General features: G+C 42.2%; 1 protein-coding gene across 2 annotated transcripts in view; it reads right to left on the reverse strand.

Annotated features, from left to right (window-relative positions):
* Positions 1–12,448: 12,448 nt before the first annotated feature.
* Positions 12,449–25,575, reverse strand: part of KIF5B (kinesin family member 5B) — a 33,260-nt gene continuing 20,133 nt past the window's right edge. Inside the window, exons 14-26 of one of the 2 annotated variants that reach the window (XM_057432853.1) lie at positions 24,408–24,614; positions 22,344–22,487; positions 21,588–21,773; positions 20,633–20,750; positions 20,255–20,316; positions 20,035–20,144; positions 19,708–19,809; positions 18,676–18,736; positions 18,356–18,427; positions 18,081–18,185; positions 17,376–17,592; positions 16,034–16,166; positions 12,449–15,028 (exon numbers count right to left, since the gene is read on the reverse strand). In XM_057432853.1, the coding sequence (XP_057288836.1) occupies positions 15,022–15,028; positions 16,034–16,166; positions 17,376–17,592; positions 18,081–18,185; positions 18,356–18,427; positions 18,676–18,736; positions 19,708–19,809; positions 20,035–20,144; positions 20,255–20,316; positions 20,633–20,750; positions 21,588–21,773; positions 22,344–22,487; positions 24,408–24,614 (1,524 nt within the window). In that variant the 3' untranslated portion in view covers positions 12,449–15,021. Of the gene's footprint in view, positions 15,029–16,033; positions 16,167–17,375; positions 17,593–18,080; positions 18,186–18,355; positions 18,428–18,675; positions 18,737–19,707; positions 19,810–20,034; positions 20,145–20,254; positions 20,317–20,632; positions 20,751–21,587; positions 21,777–22,343; positions 22,488–24,407; positions 24,615–25,575 lie in introns of both variants that reach the window. The other variant, XM_057432852.1, reaches the window with a different exon arrangement.

A 25,575-nucleotide genomic window follows, 5' to 3' on the forward strand; every position in this document is an offset into this window, starting at 1 on the left:
CTGGAGTCACAGGGATTATTTAGGCTGCAGTTACACCCTGTTACTTATTTAACTTTTCAACTAGCATTTGTAACACCTCAGTTACACAGGGGATCTAGAAGAGGCAGGTACCTCCCGGCAAGATGAAAAGCCAGTACAGGGAGTGGAGCCTGCCCCAGGCAGCTGTTGGAAAAACTGCTGGGGAGGGCAGAGCACAGGCCCACTTCCATGAGGGCTTAAACACTCTTTGCAAATATTCTTTCTAATCTCATTTTAACAAAAAAAACAACAAACAAACAAAAAAAAACACCAAAAACCAAACCAAGGTGAGTTTTTTTCAGTTCTTTGAAGGCATACAGGAAGTGGGAGTAGGAAATCCTCTCTGTAGACCCATATATGAATCATGACTTTCTCTTTTGGTTCATTAAGGTGTTGGGTTTGGTTTTCATTGCTGCTACTTTCACCCACTGGTTTAGTGGTTAAAATAGTCAGCCAAGATGTGGGAAGCCCTGATCCAGCCCCTTCCAATGCCCAGGAGGAGCTGCAGGCTCTCGATGCCCTCTCAGCTCCACATGTGAAAACTCTCCCTCTTTTGTACCGAGTCCATAAATACTTCTTGAGTCAAATCAGCAAGAGCCTCTGGCCTCAGAGGTCACTGTGTGTCAGCAGAGGTCAAAAAGGCCTTTCCCATCCTCACTCCAATAGTTATTGAATATCAAATGCCAAAACATTCCCTGCAGCACATTCACTGTCACCAAGACTTCTTAATCTGGGTGTACAAGGTGTCAGCATGTCCCTTCTCCCTGGCTGCATTGGCCTGGCAGGTGACAGACATGTAGGGACTTTGATGACTGGGGGTGTGGAAAAGCAGGAGGTAACAGAACTAGATCCTTACAGGGTCAGGGCAGGTTGCTGTGACTACATGTAAATGCTGGGTTACAATGTGTTCTGAGGCTCCTCTTAGATATGTGTGGTGGTGTGTAATCTTCTGCACTGCTATAAAGATACAACAGGGATTAAAATTAAAGGCAACCTCATTAATCTTTTCTGAGGTCTGTATTAGTTCAGAACTTCCCAGTAGATGCTGAATTTTCTGTTGATGATCCTATCAATGACGTTGCCTGTTGTTAGCAGCAGCACCAGGCAAACTCTTCCAGCTTTGCTCTGTTAAAGGCCTTAACATGTGCTAATGCAATAAAATATATGCTTAAGGTGAAAGTCTTTTCCTGAGATAGCATTCAGGAAATGTAGGAGCAGGGAAAAATGAAATTGAGGAAAGAAAAGCTAGATAAACATTTGGTCTTTTCCAGCCCAACACCCTCTTCTCTGAAGAAGTCCCTTGAGATTCCCCCAACCACAGGAGAACTTTTGTCTTTGACATTCTTTTCAGGCACATTTGTTTTGTCTGCTCTTAGGGTTGTACTTTCCTGTTTCTGCTCTCACCATATAAAATTGCAGACTCTTTACAGCAATGCACTTGATCAGCTTAACTCGAAGCAAAGCACCATGGATCCCATCCTTAACCACATGGCAGACTGGTCCTTCCCACTGATGTTGTACCCACCACCTCGTCTCCTGAATTTCTAAGCATTAAAGCAGCAAGGGACCTGCACCAGCAGGGAGGTACACTTCAACCAGCAGAATCTGGTAACAGCAGAAGTATTTTTGCTGCATCAAATCCCTGGCAGCACCATAGCTACATATTTTGCTGATGGTTATCTCCTTTCCCAGGGTGCTCTCCGGGTGCAGCACAGGGAAACATGTTTCACCAAGTCAGCGCCAACCTGTGCCAACTCACACTTTTACTCAGCAGCCACAAGCATCTCTTCCAGCAATCAGACCTTGGTATCACCCACAGTAAAACAGAGACACAGTACACCCTGTGCTGCTCTCTGGGATGGGATGGTGCATCTTTTCTCTCTCCTCCTCGAGCCTTGTGTTCCAGCTTTCCCCTGAACTCTGGAGGAACAATCCTTGCCTTGTTCCCGCTCAATGACCTGGCACTGGCATTAACACGCATGAGCGGCTGCATCATCTGCACAGGGAAAAAATGCCAGGGCTGCAGCAGGAGATAAGTGGCCACTTGCACCCAGCCACGGCCATCCACTGGGATGGATGGACATTTAACATAACCCAGGGAAGACGCTGGAAAAAGACCACCAACCCAGCCTGGGTTTTGAGCAGGATAAAGAGGCTGTTCTATGGGGCTTCTTGGGTGGAAAGGGCATCTGCAGGGAAAGCCTTGCACCGCATTGCTGTGGGGCTGTGGGGAGGAGGACTACATAGAAGTAGGGGTCAAATAGGTGATATTTAGAGCAGGAGAGCCCTCAGATGATGCCAAAGATTGAAACTCTGGGAATTTTTTAGAAATACTGTTTGTAGCCATATGTAGTTTCTTGCAGACCTGAAAAAGGCAGGCAGCTGCAGCTGGATCTGACTTTCTGCTCTGGCTGGAGGCTCAGGGTGGTTCTCAGCTTGCCTTGCTGGAAAGCCCTAAGGGAAAGCAAGGGAGGCAACAGCATCCACCCACTGCTTTATTTGACTGTCCCAGCATCTCCATTTTCAAGTGCTAGCAGGATGCCGCTATTACACATGATGAAGAAACACTGACCCAAATGCTCTCAGAGCTGTACAGGGGAGCTGGAAGCAGAGAGAAGAGCAGTCTCGCAATGCAGGCCAGGTTTCCTGCAGGTCTCCTGGTTCAGAGGTGACTTGTGCCTGAGAAAATCGCCAATAAGAACACGTTGGTGCCAACCTCCATAAAGGAGTCTTTAGGCATCAGGATGCACTTACAGAAAGTTATAATTTCTGTCTATATCACTTCACCTTAACCCTTAGGCACATTTTGAGAATGCTTCTAGCCCCCCAAGAGCTGCCATGGGCAGTGTTTAAGACCCCTGCCTGGCTTCTTGTCGAGCAGAGTGAGGGCTGCAAATACATGCTCCCAGGTGCCCCTTCTCTGGAGTTCATGCCTTGGTCTGCCTGTGACACCTGCAACCCACTGGAGTGTAGCAGAAATGCATGGCCAGCAAAAAGGACTCTTGAGACACCATTTTCATCCATGTCATTCTCTTTCATGAGCTTCCACAGCAGATACAACTGTCAAAAGATTTTGTTCCTATCCATTGTTTACTGTATCAAAGTAGTAAACTCAGAATTGATTACAGAAAAAAGGATATTGGCTACTTGGTAATTTAAATTATCTGCTCCCCCTTATTATAATTTTGGTGGGATTATGTTGGCATTTGAAGAAAAAAACATAAAAAATTCTGTTGCTATAGTTACCAAGATGAGTTTCCAGCCATGAGATTATGATCAATAAGATATGCCAGATGTGGCTCCAAGAGCTTTCATTAAGAAAAAAAACAAGTGTAATGAGAATCTTTAGAATAATTCTAGGGAACATGAATGAGAGGCTTTTAAATAACTAATCTGATGAAAAGAAAAAAAGCAACTAGTACACATAAGATTTTATCCCAAGCTCACACAGAGAACACATGAAGCAAAATAGGCATTCAGAAACATGCAGCATGTAAAGCTGAACACAAGCAAAAGGGGAACCCTCTGCTGCTGGTCCTTCCTCTCCTTCAGAACTGCTGATGTGCAGAACATAACCCTGGGCAAGTCATAATAATGAAGGCTGAATTCCTTGTCCTTGCAAAATCTCTCCTTCTTTACAAGTTGCCTAAAAGAGGTCAGTGTCTTGTTCCCTGCAGAGTATCTACCCATGTATATTATAAATTCAAAAGAAAGATGCATTCACTGTTGAGCCTAATGAAAGCCCATCAGCTACGCATCCAGCAAAAGGGGACAAAAGCAGCAGAGGAGAAGAAAAGAGAGGAGCCCCAGAGCTAGGTCTTCCCTGAGCGCCAGCAGCTCCCTTCCCAGTAGCACGGCAGAGTGCTGCAAGGCTCTGGTCACTCTTCAGCCTTCAACAGCCTTTAGAGTCTCTCTGCTGTGGATCTGCTTGTCTGTTGGAGCTCTTTCATGTAACAGTTCCCACATACCTCTGGGGCTGGTTCTCTGCAGCTTTTACACGTGGCCAAACTCTGCCCAAAGAGCACAACAAAGCCAAGCTGCACCATTTTCCTGTCTGGCAGCCTGATCTCTACCGGCTTCATTAAGCAAGCATACAAACCAAGGATCCACGTACTTACACTCCTGCATGCAGGTGTGGATGCAGGTCTCCTCCACTGACAGCTCCTGCACAGGTTTCAGTTAGAACTGGGTGAAGAGTAGAAGGAAAATTTTAATGAAAACTGACTCACACTTTTATGCTTATTTTTATGTGCTTTGGCTCTTTTTTATGCATATTCTCTCATTTCCAGGTTCCTAGCTCATTTTCACCAGTGTGTCTCCAGATTAATAAACTCACTCCAAGCTACGTGGATGCTTTGAGTCAAATTCAAACAGCCTGCATCTCTGATTAGCCCATAACAGGCAAGGCAGTTGTTTGTGGCCATATTGTCATTGAATTATCCTGTGCTGGAACTGGATGCCACTCTTTGTCACCATGGGAATGAAACATTAATTTAATGCTATCTGCATTTATTAGAGAGCAAACCCATTGTACGGGCTGCCAAGGGAAACTGACAGTCCTCTACAATAATGAGCGCGGGGGGAAAAAATCCGTTTCTCATCAGGAATGACTCTTCCCGCCTCTCCCGTGCTGCTCAAGTGTCTGTAGATCAATGGAGACAAGTCAGCTGGAAATAAGAGAAAAATACAAAAATGTCTCAAAGCTTCACCAATGAATGGATTTGATAATGATTCACCCACTGCACAGGTCTGACTTTTTGCATCTTATACCACTATTTTACAGTTCAAACGAAGATATCAAATTTTGTGACATTTCCATGTACCTCCCTGAAAAAAAAATATGTTTAAATGAAAGAGTGGAAAATGCCTAGGAGAATATTTTTGTACTTATTCAGAAATATAATATGCAGCTTTTCACAATATTTTTATGTCACGATTCAGTAAAATGCAGCTCTGTGGAACAGAAGTTTTATAGTCACCACTTTACATATCATGATATAGAAAGATGCACAGAGGATCTGCACTTCTTTGTGACAAATGGCTCTTGTTCTGCATGATCAGCTGTATCCTGGGCATCATCAAAAGGAGCGTGACCAGCAAGTTGGAGGAGGTGATCCTCCCTTTCTGCTCTCGTGAGACCTCACTTGGAGTATTGTGTGCAGTTCTGGTGTCCTCAACATAAAAAGGACATGGAACTGTTGGAACAAGTATAGAGAAGGCCCACGAGGACGATCAGGGGGCTGGAGCACCTCCCGTATGAAGTCAGGCTGAGAAAGCTGGGGCTGTTCAGCCTGGAGAAGAGAAGGGTGCGTGGAGACCTCATAGCAGCCTTCCAGTATCTGAAATGGGGCTATAGGGATGCTGGGGAGGGACTCTTCATTAGGGACTGTAGTGATAGGACAAGGGGTAACGGGTTAAAACTTAAACAGGGGAAGTTTAGATTGGATGTAAGGAGGAAGTTCTTTTCTGTGAGGGTGGTGAGGCACTGGAATGGGTTGCCCAGGTGTCGTGGTTTAAACCCAGTCAGGTAACTTGTTCACTCACTCCCAGTGAGTGGTGCCGAGCTAACAACAATCAAGGTCCGTGTCCGTCTCCCCCCCCCCCTGCACCGGGGCTCTCCCCTTCCCCGCTCCCGGAGGAACGGGGAGGAGGATCGAGAGAGTGCAACTCCTACGGGTTGAGACAAGAACAGTCCAGCAACAAATCACCACCGCTACTATCAGCTAAAACAATGATAAGGGAAAATAACAAGGGAAGAGAATACGATACCACCGGCCAAGAAAACGAGTTCCACCCGGAAGCCCCTGTCCTTCCGGGTAACTCTCAGTTACCCCCCACCCCGGGCATGACGTGCTGTGGTATGGAATACCTCCCCGGCTAGCCCGGGTCAGGCGCCCCGTCTCTGCTTCCTCACAGCTTCCCCTCCTCCCTGGCAGAGCATGAGCCTCACAGAGTCCTTGGTCAGGGTAAACATCACTTAGCAACAACCGAAAACATCGGCTTCACCAACGCTGCTCTCAAACTAGAAGTCAAAACACAGCACTGCACCAGTTAACACAAAGGAAAAAACATGACTGCTACTGCTGAACCCAGGACATTATCCACCCCTTATTCCATACCATTCACGTCGTGCTCAGATCCCACATTTTCAATACACCATCGCTCTCCCACATATATACATCCATATACATACAGACCAAGAGGAAAAAAAATCATTTTCTTAGTGCATGGACCAATCCCTATAATGCTGCCGAGTCCATTCGGTCCATGATGTTCCAAGTTCATTCTCTGTTGGGATGATGGCTGGAGGGAAGTCAGGGCCAGTCGCTGGTGACCTGGAGACATCTAGTTGATGGGCTATAAAAGCATTACACAGCAGGCAACAGTATACAATTGAGTTCACTGGCTGTTTTCCCCTAAAATCAAATCCCCTTGAGGTATACATCGGACTTCCCCATCTTCCCGCATTACCCACCAAGTATATCCAGGTCCCTGAGCAAAAGCAATCCCACGAGTGGGTTTGCCTTTACCTGAAGCAGGAATAACCCAGACTGTCTTCCCCAGCAAATTCTTCATATGCACCACAGGAACTTTGTCCCCCTCTACAATATGTAAAAGTTCTGACTGGGCTGGGCCAGCCCTGTTGGCAGATCCTCTGGTGTTGACCAACCAGGTGGCCTTTGGTAAATGTGTATCCCAATGCTTGAAAGTTCCCCCACCCATCGCTCTCAGTGTAGTTTTTAACAGCCCATTGTACCGTTCGATTTTCCCAGAGGCTGGTGCATGGTAGGGGATGTGATATACCCACTCAATGCCATGCTCTTTGGCCCAAATATCTATAAGGTTATTTCGGAAATGAGTCCCATTGTCTGATTCAATTCTCTCTGGGGTGCCGTGTCGCCACAAAATCTGTTTCTCAAGGCCCAGGATAGTGTTCCGGGCAGTGGCATGGGGCACAGCGTATGTTTCCAGCCACCCGGTGGTTGCTTCCACCATGGTAAGCACATGGCGCTTGCCTTGGCGGGTTGGTGGCAGTGTGATATAGTCAATCTGCCAGGCCTCCCCATATTTATACTTCAACCATCGTCCTCCATACCAAAGAGGCTTTAACCGCTTGGCTTGTTTAATTGCAGCACATGTTTCACACTCATGAATAACCTGGGCAATAGTGTCAATTGTTAAGTCCACCCCTCGATCATGAGTCCATCTCTGTGTTGCATCTCTGCTCTGATGGCCTGACCAGGCTTAAAATAATTCACTGTCCCCTTAAGCAGTTTCTGCAGCTTGTTGCTGGGGACTCCATACAGCTGCCTTCCATCTCCGACGCTTCCAAAGCACTGGAGGGGCCCAGTGGACTAGATACTTGCCCATACTGTCCCACACACCCTGCCACTCATGACTGTCCAGCCTTGGGGAAAATCTCTTGGTCCCCCTATATTGTTGTCTAACCCCAGACAAGACCCAAACCTGACTCTGCTTAACTTTGAGATCAGACAAAATGGTTGTGGGTAGAACACAGCCTGTGTGTGTGCCAACATGCTGATCCCCATCACAATCAGCAGGCAGGTCCCAGGGATACCCAAAGGCCATTCAGAGCCTTCAGAACTCTCAAACGATGCTGCTGTGCTTGTCACTGGGGCTGGTGTAGCTGCTGTGCTTGCCGGCTCTCCCACCACCGGCTTCTCTTTTCCTGAGTCCAGCTCTTCCTCCTCTGCCTTGCTGGGAAGTGCTGCGTGGTCTCCTGCATCCTCCTGGGGCTCGGCGGGTGGCTGCCGGGGAATGCTCTCGGCCGTCGCGGGGCTGGGCTCCTCCGCGGGGCTCGGCTCTTCCGCGGGGCTCGGCTCCTCCGCCGCCTTATCCCGCTGCTCGGCAGCCGCTTCCTTCTGCTCCTCGACCGCCCCGGCCTCCTCCACCGGCAGCCGTCCCCTGGCGGCCTCCGGCCCCGCTCCCGCCGCCGCTTGGTCCCCGGGGCCGCTCTCCCGGGCCGCTTCAGCAGCCGCCGGCTCCCGGGACCGCTCCCCCTCAGCTCCCCGCAGCCTCACGAAGATGGAGAGTAGGGCGAGGGCCAGGACGGTGAAGAGCAGCCGGACGGCCAGGTACAAGTCCACGGCCACGTCCGTCCCGCCCTGCTGCTGGAGCCCGCCCGTATTACAAGCCATTGCCATAAAGCACAATGGGATAAAAACCTTAGCCCAAGCCCCACACTTGAAAAACACTAATACAGCCAATACCGGATGGACGTAAGATATGGTATACTGAAACTGTGAGATCAAGAGGAAAAACCTTGAGAGCCAATAAATCAGCATTGTGACGAGTGACTATCAATCCAGTCAGATCTGTTCTTATCTCAACCCCTCGTGCCCCACGTTGGGCGCCAAAAAAGAACTGTCGTGGTTTAAACCCAGTCAGGTAACTTGTTCACTCACTCCCAGTGAGTGGTGCCGAGCTAACAACAATCAAGGTCCGTGTCCGTCTCCCCCCCCCCTGCACCGGGGCTCTCCCCTTCCCCGCTCCCGGAGGAACGGGGAGGAGGATCGAGAGAGTGCAACTCCTACGGGTTGAGACAAGAACAGTCCAGCAACAAATCACCACTGCTACTATCAGCTAAAACAATGATAAGGGAAAATAACAAGGGAAGAGAATACGATACCACCGGCCAAGAAAACGAGTTCCACCCGGAAGCCCCTGTCCTTCCGGGTAACTCTCAGTTACCCCCCACCCCGGGCATGACGTGCTGTGGTATGGAATACCTCCCCGGCTAGCCCGGGTCAGGCGCCCCGTCTCTGCTTCCTCACAGCTTCCCCTCCTCCCTGGCAGAGCATGAGCCTCACAGAGTCCTTGGTCAGGGTAAACATCACTTAGCAACAACCGAAAACATCGGCTTCACCAACGCTGCTCTCAAACTAGAAGTCAAAACACAGCACTGCACCAGTTAACACAAAGGAAAAAACATGACTGCTACTGCTGAACCCAGGACACCAGGGAAGCTGTAAATTCTCCATCTCTGGCAGTGTTCAAGGCCGGGTTGGATGGGGCTTTGAGCAACCTGGTTGAGTGGCAGGGGGTTGGAACTAGATGATCTTAAGGTCCTTTTCAACCCTTACCATTCTGTGATTCTATGATTCTATGGTGGCAGTAGAGCTGATTGTGTGTTTAGCATAAGTATGAATTCCACAGTTTTTACTTAAGTGACTTCATGAAGGTTACACATCAGGGGAGTCCTCAGTGGCACAGCACCTGAAGGAAATCCATCTGGTTTCTCCCTACAGGTAGGCAGGTGGATGTACAAGGACAGGCTGTGAGCCTCTGCACTGAGCTCTGCAACAAAGGACAGGGCTGCAGAGGGCACAAAGCTCTCTACAGGCCAAAAACGTGAGGAAAAGGCTAACAGCCCACTGAGGTACACCAGGAGAGCAGGGACAGCAGGCCCAGAGCCATTAGTGTTCTTACGTACTTGGCTTTTCTGTTACCCGTGGAAGTGTCCCCTCCAAGTTCAGAGATGGGGAAGAGGTCTGTGGGGTGGGAAGGGCCTGTAGAAAACATAAACACGTTTAAAGGAAGAAAACCACCCGGCAGCTTGAAGGAAGCCGGCAAAGCTTCAGCCCTCTGAGGGGACAGCTGCCTGCAGCTGTCTGCCTGCTAGGTGGTCGGTGCGAGGAACCGCAGCTCTCTGGCGGGGCAGAGGGGCAGAGGAGCACACGCGGCAACGCGCTGCTCACAGAGCCGCGAGCTGATCAACGCAAACGGCGCTGTCTCCCATTGAGGCGACTGAGGCCGCGGGTCCACACAACGGCTCTTCGCAGGACCCCGACCGAGCCCGCGCGCGAGAGCACGGTGACCCCTAGCGGCGCCTGACCGCCTTGGCGGGCCGTGAGGAGGGGAAGGAGGCTCTCCCCGGCCGCGGGGCACTCAGAGCGCAGCGGGCTGCTCCCTCTGCGGCTGCCACAGCGCTGCAGGGCTAGAATTGCGGATCGATGGCAGAAAGGAGGCACAGACCAAGGGAGAGAGCAGGGGCTTGATGATCCGTCAGCTTCAACCACTGGATTCCTTTTCCCCCAGCAGCCCTGCCCTCTCTCTGTCACATCCGTGAGGTCCGGGGTCAATGAAGAACCCACAGAAGGTGCTTGCCTGGGGCAGGTTGGCTTCTGGTTGTTAATAACAAGCTCTGCGTATCATAAATAGTTATTTAACCCTAGCTGGACAATCCTGGTTTTACTGCCCCAAGCAGTGACACAACAAGTGTGGCTCACCCTTTTTCATGGCCTTGTAGGCTCACCAGTATGATATGGCCTTGAACATTGCCAGGGATGGGGCATCCACAGCTTCTTTGGGCAACCTGTGCCAGTGTCTCACCACCCTTACATTAAGAATTTCTTCCTTATATTGAACCTAAAACCACTCTCTTCCAGTTTAAAGCCATTGTCCTGTCACTGCATGCTCTTGTAAATAATCCCTTTCCAGTTTTCTTGTAGGACCCCTTTAGGCACTGGAAGCTGCTCTAAGGTATCCCCAGGGCCTTCTCTTCCCCAGGCTGAACAACCTCAACTCTCTCAGCCTGTCTTCATAGGAGAGGTTCTCCAGCCCCCCTGATCATCGTCATGACCCTCCTCTGGAATCCCTCAAGCAGGTCCACTTCCCTCTTGTGTTGAGGGCCCCAGACCTGAACGCCATACTCCCAGCAGGGTCTCATGAGAGCAGAGTAGAGGGGAAGAATCACTTCCCTCGACCTGCTGGTCATGCTTCTTTCGACACAACCCAGCATATGGTTGGCAAATCCCCAGTACAAATCAGGACCTTGAAACCAGGCTGCTGCACATGGCTGACACTAAAACCAGGAAGGCCCTGCAGTAAACTGTGGTTGAAACCAGCTTTCCTAGGCAGCAGACTAAGATCTGTCATGGTTTCTTGCAGTAAAAGCATTTAAAGGATCATTTACACCCTCTCAGAAAAAAATGGGCACGAAATACTCTGCAAATACCTGTTAATTGGATGCTGATTGATCATGTAAAACACCTGCCTTAGCAGCACAACTCCCAGGGGCTAGTCGGAACTGGCCATGTTGATGGAGGTGATAAGCTGGCAGGATAACATCAGTTTGCTGAGATAATTTACTTTTTAACAAACTTTTTCAGTTGGCTGAAAGTTTTTTTGTCTGACAACAGCCAAATCACACATCCACTGGCTTCTTAGGTATCGCCTACCTGGTGCTATCAGCTGTGAAGTGTGTTTGTCTCCAATTGCAGGACACAATTTGAATTTGACTACAATTGACATGGGCTCCCAGGTACTTCTTACTCACGAGACACACGCGGAAATAGCTGAAACACACACCTGGGGGCACCTCTGAGTCATTTCCACGCCCAGGTTTGTGGATTAGAAATGTAAAGAATGTGGGCGATACTGCTCTCCTTACTTGCTGGAGGTGCCTATCAACACTTCCTATGTAACTTAGGTGAAGATGGCTGACCGGTATAGCTGCTTTCTGCAATACTGCTGTGCCTAAACTGTGTAGAGCACAACAGACCCTGCAGGAAGTACACTGCCATAAGGTAAACTTGCAAGGCACACCATGCTGTGCAACACTCCTTTTTCCACCTTTATAGATATTAGCATCTTATTTTCCTTTTCAAAAGTAAGTTAAATATGCTTTATTACAGTAGTCTCATTTGCATGTATTTTTCTTCTTCAGGTAGCTCTTCCTCTTCCCAGTACACTGGATAGCTTAGCTGACTGAGACCCTCTGACACCTTCAGCTTTCATAATGAAACACTAAAAGGAGTCAGCTCCTGGAAAGAAGTACAGCAGTCCCCAGTCTGACTTCAGCCTACTCTGGAGTACAACTATTAAAAACAAAACAAAACCAAAACAAAACCAGTAAGAAATGTACAGACATAGCTTCAGAGAGGCAGGGTTGGGTGGTTTATTTTTCAGGTGTTTTTTTTTTTGTTTTTGAAAAGCAGCTGAATACTAAGCCAGAGATCCCAGAGAGATAGGGTGAAAGTTGATGCTTAAAAAATAAAGAAGAAACAAAAAAGTATAACCAAGAGACACCATTAAAAATGGCTATGAAGTTGGCATATTTAAGAACTACACGAAGCATACACAGCAGAGTGAAGGGGTTCAAATTCTGATATACTGTAGCTATCATCAAGTTCTAACATTTCTATAGGCATCAGCTGTTGGGGTTTTTGGTTTTCTGTTTGGTTTGTATGTTTTTTCTATCATGAACAGTCTTTTGAAGGCTAAGACTTAAATATTCATATTTGTGTGGGGGAAAGCTTGCCTTGTAACAAACACTGGAGTAAGAGGTTACATACATCAAGTGATCACCGTTTACACAGAAGTAACTGATCATGAAACCTATCAAGCGAACAGTATTATATGGAGACAATTTAATAAGGAGGTGTGGAGACTGCATAAACGCACAAAGTTCAAAGATTTTTCTTCTCTTTATTTAAACACAAATACATTTACAGCATGCAGGCAAGTTAAAACTATATGGCGTCTTCCCCAAACCAATTGTTTTAATGCATCTTAAGTGTACAGAAGTTTAATCATATTACACAGGTAGACTTGTCCTCATGTCAAATTTAGAGTTACACAAAGTAGTAAGTCAGCATTTAAATTATGTAAATAATTTAGTTGTTCACCAGAAATAAATATTATTTCACCAAGTTGCTATCCTAAACCATCTTTTAAAAAATATGATCTAGAGGAACATAAAAATAAGAACCATTCAAAGACTGCAAGATGAAACAGCAGTGTTGAACGTTTTCTGTATAGACTGAAGAATTTCATTTACAAAAAAGCAGTAATTGTCCTGTCCAGCTGACCTATGACAGCCAAACCAGAAAGCAAAAAAAGTTTTGAAGTTGTGTTTTTCTTATTTCTTTTTCTTTTTTACAGTAAGAGGCAGTTCTTGGTAAACTTTGTAAGAGGTTTAAAATAAAAAGAAGTTTAAATACAAAAAGGTGACGTACACTGAGCTACAGGCTAGTTACCATTTAAGTTACTTTTTAAACACAGCAATTTTCAGCACCAAAATCCAGGATAATTACCTACAGGAAAGAAACCCCCATTCACAGCCATGAGAAAAAAAATCCTGCTTCATCTGAATGCATGTTAAAGAAAGTGGGGGTTTTTGTTTTATATTACTGCATATTAACAAACGAAGCTCTGAAAACCTGTAGTTAATACTGAGGAAGATAACGTACAGTGCTGTTTCCATTATGAGTCATTTCATTCAAAATAGTTACTATTCCTTTATTTTTTTCTCCTTAGTATGCTGTCTTTAATCGTGCTCTAAAACCACTGCAAGTTTGGAGTGCTTGGCAGCCTTAATGAACAAAACAGTCTTAAAAGCTGAAAACTCCAAAATAGTGAGATTTCCAACTGACACACTCAACCTTTAAAAATCAAACTATTAAAAATTCAGACTACTGTAGACATAGAAAAAAGTGGTTCAAGGTCTAAAATCTGACTACACTCCATCATAATATAAATATTTTGTCTATCTGTAATATAAAAGTTGAAAGTGATTTGCTGTCTGAACAGTCAGTCTCTACTGTTCCCACAATAACTGGTGAATTCCCAGCAAAGAATTTAAGCCAGAACACCAAGTGGTACCGACTGGTTTTGAAAAACTCATCAAAAGCTTTCAGTAACACCAAGTTCCTTCTTTCTCAAAGACCTGGCAACTAATTTCTACCAGAAGGCAGCTGTTCTAAACATGGTAGTGGCTAAACCCTATGAATAAGTTACGCAAATTATACTATAAAATTTTAACCCCCAGTTCAGCTCAGTGGGAGTACTGGAGCTCAAAACAAAAAAACAACCATGCTTCCTGTTGTTAGCCACTTTACAGGACTTTATTGCAAAGAGAAGAAAAATATTCAACAACTACTACTTTGGACATTTCATATACCTACTTACAAATGGATTACAAAAACAATTCAGGGTAGCACTTTATTTAGTATCTTTTTTAAACACATGTGCCTGGGATTTACAGATATATCAGTTTTTAAAAGCTGTATCCTTTATTAGTGGATCTGAATTCATCGGCCAGTTGCTGAAAAAAAAATAGTTTCAATTGAAAGTTAAAATTTTAGTCAAAAATTCCAGTACTGTGTATGTAGTGGAATATCAAGTTAGATTTTAGATGGTGCTCATTTTGCTATCGTAAAGTAGCAAAAGGGAACCATGACAGATACAGATAAATGGACAGACAGGCTCATCAGAATGAAGCAGAATGTTTTCACTCTACAAGACTGTACTGTGTGCAAAAATCAGGAACAGGACAGCTGGGATAATCCATTGCCAAAGTCTTTATAGTAAACTTAGGTTTACTCTTCTTACTGTACAATTTTTAATTCTAAATAACCCAATAAATGGGCATTTAATGAGATAACAGTTAAACAGCCTAGTTCATATTGAACTCTATAGTTCTGTGGTGTAGCCATCACAATGCCTTATGGCAGTTGTCGTAAGCACACTTCAGTATTCTTAAACTGTACAGATTTAGTTCCAATGCTCTATGTAGCAGTCCAAGAGGAAACTGTAATGTAGAGTGCCGTTTTAATTCAGTGGGACATGTAGTGTTATGTGAACAAGTGATAAAAATGAAAGTATAAACACTGTTGCACATTCCCTAAGACAGTAAGATGAACACAAATTAAGCTAGAAAACTCAAAATAAGATTTTCTTAACATACATTCAGCTTGGCACAGTGCAGACTAAATTTAAGACATGAAAGACAAACTGTGTAATGAGCAGAGCTACACTTTAAGTAACGTCATTTTTCAAGACGCCAAAATTGCACTCTAGGTTGGGTTTTTTGGGGGGAATCAGATAGCAGAATTTGTAGAAGGGGGAAGAGCTGTACAGGCCAGGTATAATTTATACATTTTCAAAAAAATAATCCTACAGTCCCCAAAGGGAAAGATTATTGTCATGGAATGACTCCCTCTACACGATACCAAATCCTCCTCACACTGCATTTACTTTTCAGCAACTGTAAATGAGAAAAATAATAAAGTTAAATGCTTGTACCTCATAAGCCAAAAAGCCAAGTTATTTACATTTACAGTAGACCGTATTCACTATTTATATAGCCTTTAAGAGCCCAGTTCTTAGACCACTTATCTAAGTGCTAATAAAACATCTACTTCAGAACAAGAAATTACACAATTCAAAGCATTTAAGCAATGCTGTCTGTTAGCAAAAAAATGTACAGCACAATAAACTGACTGGGTATCCAATCTTGATTGCCTTAATGGAGTAAACTTTACAAACACAACACAATTATAACCCAGCTCCACTTCCCATGAGTGTTGCTACTTTTCCAGGCCAGTGAGAGCTGTCTGGATACGACCTACTAGCTGCTGCAAAGTTTGAACTTTGCTATTTTGGGAAGATGAAACGGGAATGGCATTCATCATCCTAGAAAACTTTGATTTGCACAGGGAAATAACAATCATATCTGTATTTCTTTAATGTTTCCAGAATAATTCATTAAATGGTGGTCTCCATAGGCAGAACAGTACTTCATGTTCCATACTGTAGCAAAAGCTCTTCTCTAATCAGAGATTCAGATGCTTTCTATGAAATGCTTCCAAATTACTGAACATTTAAGAACAGGATAACTTTTGAACTTAATTTCTGAATGTTTACTGAAGAAAACTATTAAAAAGATACCAGCCAGCCAGAAGAATTTAAAATGCCTACTCCTTTCCCAGTTAGTAGCTAATGGCCGTGACTGGTAACTACCTCCAATTGACTGTTTTCACATTTTGTTCTACTCCAGCAGAACAACTCCAGAACTACCATTTCACAACACACACCAGTTTTATAACAAAAGCAGCAGTGTTAGTCACATGTACCCTGTTCCTGTAACTATAAAATTCAGTTTGAAAAGTTAATCTGATCATTCCAGTAATTCTATGCCACAGAATGAACTGTAATAAAACCAAAGTGGTTTAATCACACATTTAAAAGTTGTCCTACAAGACAAACTTACACTTTGTCTTGCCGTCCTCCACCTCCACGCAGTGCAACTGGCTGGCTGTTCTGAGTGAATGCACCTCCACCACGAATTGCACTTGGATGAGTTGGAGAAGCTGCTGGATGCTGGCCAGGACGGATAGGCTTAGCTGCATGAAAAGAAATATGACTTATAAATATATACATCACAGTTTTACCTTTGATTATTCAAATTCACTAATACTTTATTTTACAGTATCCCAAATGCAATAGTAAAAGTTGAATTCATTTTCAATGAAACAAGTTTAGGAGATGGCATTCTGGGAACATAACAGATTAGTGTCAACTATAACAAGCCCTGAAGAATGGACAAGATTTTTGTTTTATTGTCCCTACCAGACTTAAAGCTAGAAAAGCTTTAAATAACCACTATTTTCACATGTATTATCTACCCCACCTAATATATTTCACTGTGAGAGTCCTATTTCTTGGCAGTAAGAACCCAATTGCTAAGCAGTTTCATGAAGCTTATATTCCTCTAGCATCATGAAAGAATCATTATATCCTGCAGTATTTCCCAGATCTAGTTGATCAATAAGCCACTAGTTATTCTGCTCTGCAAGTATTCTGCATAGAGATTACTCCACAGAAAACACTGCTTCATCAATTTCTTGCAACCATATAAAAATAAAACTTGCTCTATTACAGAATTAAAAAAAAACAGTAGTTTTGACAGGTAATTCACAAGCTGCAATATACTTTGATAAACTGTATTTTCAATCCATTTTGCATTAGCCTTTAACAGGACATGCACAATGGTATCACTTTACAAAGTTCTGTAGTATTAAACAGAAGCATTTAAAGTTTCAGCAGGTAAGAGGGGATATAAAGTACCTACAGGTAGCAACTGCATCAAAGAAACACTTCTCAAATTCTGCCTTACAGGAAGCTGATCTCCAGTAAGACATAATTAGTTCATCTAGATATTTAAGTACAAAAGGCTCTATACCTGTGGTAAGCTCCCTAGAGAGTTCTGTTTGTCTTCTTAGAGATCACTTGCAAAAAAGGTAAGACAGGAAAATAGTTGTCTTTGAACCACCACTTGAAGTGACCAAGAAGAAAAGAGTTACAGCTTTATTCTGTAACAGCTCTTTGGAGACCCACAGAGGTGTCCCTGCCCATGGCAGGGGAGGCTGGAACTAGATCATCTTAAGAGTCTTTCCAATCCTAGTATTCTTTGATTCTATTTGATTCTATGACAGAAGATCATGTTCACGCATGCAGGTCCAACTAACACTGAAAGATGCACACATGCACAAAGATAAAGAAAAAAAAAAAAAGACAGATGAAACTTTAGGGGCATGAGATTCTTTACTAACCAATTTGTGCAGAATGTCCTCTTCTGGCCATGTTCTTGGATCTTACAGCTTCCTTTATACGATCGACTTCTTGCTGATACCGTTTACGATCACGAGAAGCATTCTCTTTGGCTTCCTTCAATGCAGACTCCAAAGCTTTAACTCTTTCAGCTGTAGCTCTAAGTCGCTTCTCCAGTTTAGGAAGCTCACAGCGAAGATCTGCATTGTCACGTACCAGCTACAAAACCAGAATTCTTTTCTTGGTATTTCTCTTCAACAAAACACCCTCCCACACTTAAGCAGGCAAAGCAGTAGGGCTACTGCATTTTTTTTTGCTAAGCTTTTAGTAAATCTAATAGTTCACCAGTAAGTTTGTCATTTGAAAACCAGTTACTGTGGAAGAATATGCTAGCCAGCGTAGGCAATAAATGTCTACATTCTTCAGTCAAGACATCCTCAAGACTGGTACTAGCTCTAAACACTAACTTGGATCTTCTTCAGTTTAAAAGCAGCTATTTTATTACATATCCACATTTACTTTTAGCTACTAATTTACTTTACAGGAAAACCTTAAGCCTATTGTTTTTTATCAAGAGACATACTCAAGATATAGAAGTATTTAATTATAAATGTTACTTTATGACCAATATGCATTTGGTCACTTTATAATAAAGCACATTAAGTAGTTTGTTTTTAATTAAAACTTGAAATTAAGGTTCATTGTACCTGCTTGTGAACCTTTGTAAGCTGTTCAAGATTGTTCTCAAGGAAGGAGATCTTCTGTTTTTGTGCAGCACTGCCTCCTGTATCATCTGAGTCAATCTCTGCACTCTGCAGTAACAAAGGCATGGGGGGGAGAGAGGAGGCTGAGTACATGAACTTGCATATTAAGATCAAGCCAGAAAAATTACACTGTGTAAATATCAATTCCAATTTAGTTCCACACCAAAATTTATGTAGCATTCTCAGAAACACCAAGTTTCACTACACCACCACATTACCTTTTTTACTCTAGTAGCCAGATCTTGAACAAACAGCTTCCGGAGATTGTGAAGAGTTTGAAGCTCTTTTGCCTAAAGTTAAGGGCAAGAAATCAAAAAAAACCCAAACAAACAAGAATTGAAAAAAAAAAAAAACAAAAAACAAACCCCTAACCACCCCCCCCCCCAAAAACCACCCAAACCAAAACCCCCCAAAACCAACCAACCAACACCCCCCAAAAAAAAAATTTGAAGGAAAAAAAAAAAGAACCCAAAACAAACAAACTCCCCCCGTCAAAACAACCCAAACCAATATTGTTTTGGAATATATTCTATCTTACCACAGTCTCTTCCAAACCCTTTAAGTCTTGTCTTGCTTGTTCCCGTCGGTCCTGCATAACCCTAAAACAGAATAAATTCATCTTGAAACATTTGAGCAAAACTTGAAGTTTTAATGTTTTAGGAGACTAGAGTGATGAACACTATATGGTACGAATGAAAAATATCTTTCAGTTGAAGTCCTCAGTTAAAGATGTGGCCAAGAGAGGGTATGACCCTCAGAAGTCCACGTACAATTGGGGTGGAAGTCAGGGAGCTGCAGGACAAAAAGAGGGAAGTACTTTTAAGGAATACAAACAAGTACCTCCAGATGCATAAATTTTAAGTTTCTAGAGTAGGTAAAGAAAGATTCTCAGATGCAGGTCCTAGGCGAATACAAGGGGAGAACTTGCCCTATACATGTTCTTAGCTCTGACCAGCTGAGACGACAAGCATCCCATGACAGATTATGAACCTTTTTTTTGTTTTGTTCTACCACCTCACCCCAACACAGCTGTCAAAGCTAGCATCATGAAAAACAATCTCAGTTTACAGGAATATAACCTAAAAATGATCACTTCACAGAGCTTCTGTCTTCCTACTGTGAAAGCATTTACTGCACTGCTAATGTTCTCTCTCAGAATTATAAGGCAGTGCAATTACTCACATAACAGGATACATAAAAAGAATGTGGACTTTTTATGACTCGAGGTTGGAATAGGAGTGTCAGGCACTGCATGAAAATGAAGCATTCCTGCTAAGTAGCCAAAAACCTTCTTTTCCTCTTGAAACTTCTCCTCACTTGGCCAGTTCCACTATTAGTTCACAGCTAAATCATTAAATATTTAAGGTAATACTCTAAAGAATATCTCAGCATTCTATCAACTTCCCAGACCTCACAATTTTACTTCCAATTTTAAATATGAAGGCAGTGCAGAGGTTCTCTTTTTAATACGTATATCATACAGTGAGAGCCACTTCATCCTATTAGGTCACTAGTATTTAAAATGTCAGTGTTTCAACACACACTTGGTTTATGCACCATTTTCACTTACGTAAGTTCATGCAGCTTCCTACTTTTCTCCTGATCAGTTGCTTTCAACTTCTCATGCTCAACTCTAAGACGTTCCTGTTCAAGCATCATCTTCTGGTTTTGGCTGAACACAGAAAGTAAATCATGTTATATGTGTGTGTGTGTATATATATATATACACATATATCAGCTGAACCTGTCAGATATCACATTCACTAAAGCAACACAATTTAGAAAGAGACTGTTGGAGGAGTGTGCCTTCCACACTCCTTCCCACTACACTGTGCTTCTATACTACTGACAGAGTCCAGAGACATGTGGCACTACTAAAATAAAGACAATTACTTACTCTTGAAGTTCAGTGATAAGTTTCTCCTTTGCATCAACTTCATCTCTTAGGCTACTGATTTGTTTCTGATGAGTCTCACGATGGCTTTGAATTTGCTGTTCTACAGCTTGCTGTAAAAAAAAAAAAACCAAACAGTATGTGTTATACGTTTTAAGAAGTTGCCATACTTAAAAATAAAAAAAAAACCAACCACCCTAAAAACCCAATGAAATTAACTTACTTTGACTTCATTTGCAGTTTGAACCTTATTTAAGTGCTCTTTCTCCATCTCATGGACTTTTTCTAGTAGGGATAGAGGAGAGAAAACAGGTAACTAGGCTATCACAGGGAAGATGGAGTTACTTCTCCCTTCCCAATGCTTTAAAATTGGGAAAAAGTCCCCTCCCACCACAAAGCTGGATTAAATCAATACCATCTTTAATTTAACCCTATCCACAGCAGTTCTTTCCAATAGCATTTTCCTGTTGATTAATTCTACATGTTCAGTAGCAAAAAGCCATTTTGTAGTGATTCCCTTCAATCTAAACAGAACAATTGTCTATTTATCACTATATACTTTAAGATGGTGGTGTGTGGGCTGTAAGGAGGTAATCCCTACCCTGTGCTCGGAGCTGAACTAATTCTTCACTAAGGGAATCCACAGACTCTTCCAGTTGCCTCTTCTTCTGTTCCACATTCTGAAGATACTCAGTCAAAGACTTGATCTTGGCTTCATGCTGGAGAACAGAAATGTTCATTTACTTTGGAAGTAGGTATCACAGAATTACATCTGCATGAACAGTTCATACTTATTTTTAAACAAGTAACTTGATCTCAAAATAAAAATGATACCAACTCTTTAAGTATATGACTACTCAAGTAGATCTGTAATGCAGCCTGTAAGACAATGTCTTTATTCTGGATAGGAACGAAATACATTTTTAACTGTTTGAAATACTAAAGAGAGGCCCACTGTATTAAGAAGAGAGCACTGAAATATGCATCTTTTCATTTAAAAAAATGAGATGACCATCTGTATGTGAAACAAAATACAGAAAAATTAAATTGCACATTTAGCTCACAATTTTCAGAGGTGTTAAAAGTCACATTACTGATTTTTTCTAACAATTACATTAAAATGGCCTTTCTCGCATTAGAAGTAAATTCAATGTGCCATGAAAGACTATTGTGATTTTACTGTGCTGTTGCTATCTCTCCCACTTCCAACTTGCTGTATTAGTAGGCAGAGTGCTCACTGTAAGCACAGAGTGCTTCTGTAAGACTTGTGTTTGTAAAGAAACCTGTGATGGAGAACCTGCTGACCCTAATATTTAATACAAGCGCTACAGAAGTATTATCAGGCTACAGACATACTGCAGAAATTCTGACCTCCTGTCACACAATCACTCAGAAGCATTCAAATCAAAAACAGTATTGAGGATACAGCTGAATCTACGGCTGATCACAATATACTTTGTTAGGTGTCAAAAAGAAATTGCAACCTTCTTCTTTTCCTCAGCAGCTTAATGAATTCCTAAGGACATTCAAAAAGTCTCTTGTAAAGAAACATTTACCTGTGAGATACGGAGCTGACACGCAGCTAACTCCTTTTCGTTTTCTTCCATTTTCTTATTGCTTTCAGTCTGTGTGCCTTCTAACTGCTTGCAACGTTTTACCATTGTTTTTACTTCTGATTTCATTTTGCTAATGTACAGTCTTGCAACTGTGAATTCTTCATCTATCATGCCAGTTCCCTCAGGCTGCTGAAAAGTGTGGAATGACACATTCAGAGAGATCAGATAATGAAAACAAAGGTGAGCTGAAGCAACTTTGTGCCCAATACACATCCCCCACCTTGACTGACAGAGCATTTAAACACAAAAACGTAATTTTCAGATTATTGAGAAGTTTGCATAAAGGTAATGAGTCATGTAAAGAGGGAAATACGGTTTCCTACAGCTTTCTAACACTGCTTACATTGTCCTACACTGATCTTCTACATTTAACTTTTATTTCAGTTTCCCATTCTGCTACTGTAGCTCAGCATTAGGTTTCCAAGATGATGCTGTTGATTATGACCACTTCATACAGCAATTTAACAATATGAATGAAACTACTACTTCAGAAAGAAATCATACCTGCTCTTGTCTTGTCTGCTTGATACGTGAATTAAGTCACAGCATAAGCAAGAGATAAGCTTATGTTCAAACCATCAACATATACAAGGCTTCCTATGGTGGTTTTTACCACACTAAAAAAAACTGACCCCGCATATCCACAATGTATGTGTGTAATATATGGCATTAAAAATTACACTGACTAATCCTTACCTTGACATCATTATTTCCTACTGCAATTCCTATCTCTGCAAGATCTTTCAGTAAGGAGGCCATCATTTCTGTAGCTCGTTTCTTCTGATGGTTGGTCATTTCTTTAAGTTTCTGAAGCTCTGCATCTATACTGGCTAGAGTAACCTATAGGAAGAAAGAAATTACACTTCAATAAACAACACGCTCTTGTTTTTAGAACTAGCTTCATACTAATTAAATATAGCAACATATGGTTGCCTACTGAAATATCCCATTTTCATGCCTAAACCCAGGCTGGTATCAACGTATGTGAATATACTATATACTAAAAATTTAGAAGTCTTGGAGTTACATTTCATTCAGAATAAATATTGCTAAGTGCTGGAGACAGAGGTCTTCAGCTAACAAAATATAATCTTACAGCTCTGCAACAAAATTCACGTCAACGTTGTTTAACAGCAGAGTTATATACAGCTAAATATTGAAGAATTGCATTTTTTAGGCAAAAGGTATATGGACAGCAAGTCCAACACTCTTCACTGTATTTTGGTAAAGAAGAATCATATCAGCTTTTCCTGGAGAGCTTTTAATTCTCTCCTACTTTCAAATCACAAAAAGGCATCCAGTTCCAAGAATTCATAATCACTGCACTTACTCTAGAGCAATTTCTCAGCTCATTTGACCTGCTGTGGTTCTAACGGCTGCAGCTGAGCAGTTTGCATACTCAGAAGTTGTCCGATATTTGTTCTCCAGTTTTAAAAATATGCCAGAAATTTTACAGCAGAAAAGTTTCAGCCAGTGATGATACCAAAGGATAATTGCTGCATGGTTTAGCTGTGACAGGCTGACAACACTAAAATGTCTAATTTTACTACATCTCAGAACGGTTGTTGCTTTCTTGGGGATTGAGTTATTCATGACACTCAGTGGACATTAGCTGTAGTATCTAGAATTACTGGACTGTCTATAAACTAATTAAAAACAACCATACAAACAACCACCACCAAGAAAAAGCAAACCACACTTCAGAATAATACATGCATACATCTAACCTACTCCACCAAGTTTTAAATGCTGCTCGTAGTAAGACCAGAGACAATCTGACTTTCGGCCAACCTTCAAGTGATGTCAATTACCAATGAAGATTATACAGCTCAAAATACTTTGAAGTTTAAAGAGAAGTTTCATGATCTCATGAACATCACTTGTAATGCCAGTGTTCTGTCTAGTCAAAACTTACTAACTGAAAACTGAGACACACTCACTAGGGAGACAGAGACCCAATCAATTTTCATCTTCAAGAACAGAGTTCAAGAGGCTTGTGCCATCACATATTCTGTCTGCAATACCAACAATTATGCTGATACTTTCCAGTACTTAAGAACTTCAGAATCATGGGTAGAGCATTAACTGTCTAAAACTGACTGAGGTCTGCCAAATAATTGGCTACCAAAACTGTCAGTCAATTCAGAACCTACGCAGGTATGTAAGGAAGCATATGGTATTCATGCTGTGTGACTGGTGCTGCATCTGTATTTTAACCAGAGTAATCTTTTTGAATACGTCCTCAGTGTTCAGGACTGCTCCTTTCAGAGGGTACAATAAACAGCCTATTTTTGAAGGCATTAAGATTAAGGTATTTTAGGTGCCATAAATGCAGCATGCAAATACACATTCCTTTCAAGAAAAGCTGTAGCATGTTCACTGCAATTTCAAGATTGGAAGGAGCAGATTCTTAAGTGAGATTACCCCACCTGCACCAGGAAGACAAAAAATTGGAGTCAGATCACCTGCATGTAAATGAGAGAGTTAACTTCTGATATTTAGGATTTTTCTATTTTCAAGTAGTAAAATGCTACAGGTGCTAAAAAGATGAGAGCTATCAAGGTCAACATTCGCTGTGCACTCTTCTGAAGCTTACTGGTTTTGAAAAACATCATCCTTCACTAAAAATAAAGGAGTTTTAGACTTCAGCTCCCATTTTCCCTTGTGAAAAATTTTTAAGTGACTTCAAGCAAGAAATACAGGTGAGGCAAGAAAAGCTACGTTGGAGACTGTCAGTAATTTCTTATGCCAATTTCATACCGATTTTTGGTTGAGTTCATCACTAAGCAGTTCGTATTCCTTTGCCTTATCTTCTACTTCCTGAGACTTCTGATCATAATTGACAGCTAATTCTTCAAGGGCTTGTAAGACCTCTTTCACTTCCTCTTTAGAGGCATCATTTTCAGCCTGAAGGCGATTCAACTCTGCTTGCAGGTTGTCTTGGTCCCGTCTGGTGGATGCTAGCAGCTGCAACATTGAGAGAGATTTATTTAAAATTACAACAACAAATAATCATGAGGAAAAGCCTTTGTATAAGTTGAATCTTATCAATGCTTGTAGCTACTACAATAGCTTATATCTACATTTTTAGTGTCTAGCATTATGCAGTAAGGATGCCAAGGATAGGTAAAGTGAGTATCACAAACAATTATCATCTATATTAAGTATTTCCAAAAGGAAGTGATTAAAAATCAAGACACATATGGACAACAACTGAAAATGCACATGGGATATTGCAAATTCTCAAAAAAGCACACTACTTCATGAGGCTGAAATTGTCAACAGGCCAGGGACTAAACTTTCAGCATTTTAACTATTAGATGCTCCAGAATATCTGGACAAAGGGAACGGCTGGTAAAGAGGCAGATTAATTTACTTAAGTAAGATTAAACAGTAGGTCCAACTTCCCAAGTCCTCAACCCATTTTCTTCTTGCCATGCAACAAAAGATCGTAATTTTCTAATGTTTGTGCTAGACAGAATTATTTTTTTCTAGTAGCTTGGCTAAAGGAAATTAACAGTTTCATTATTAATAGGTATTTTCCCCATTTAATTAAGTTACAACACTGACAACATGTGCAGACAAATAATTTGAATATTCTAGCAAGCATGGTCTAAAGTAACACATGGATACTTTCTTTTAATTTATAGGCCATTACATTTCCTTTCTCTCTGTACAGCAACTGACCAAAAGTAAAACCTGAAATGGATTTCTTATAGTAAATCAAGGTATATTCAGTTTTGACAAACTGCTAACTTTGCATGGGGAATAACAACTGCTGGTATCTTTGCATAAAACACTTAAAATTCCTTCAGTCTTCATGGTTCAAGAAAACTGGTTTAAATTTAGCTATTAGCACAAAGTGGGAAGAATGAATAGGCAGAGCATTCAGATAAGGAATAAGAGAGAACTATTGTAAAGTAGTAAG

The sequence above is a fragment of the Pezoporus wallicus genome, unplaced genomic scaffold (assembly GCF_028554395.1).
Source record: "Pezoporus wallicus isolate ANWC-B61680 ecotype Strahan unplaced genomic scaffold, APGP_CSIRO_Pwel_v1 scaffold_2584, whole genome shotgun sequence".
NCBI classification, from domain to species: Eukaryota; Metazoa; Chordata; class Aves; order Psittaciformes; family Psittacidae; genus Pezoporus; species Pezoporus wallicus.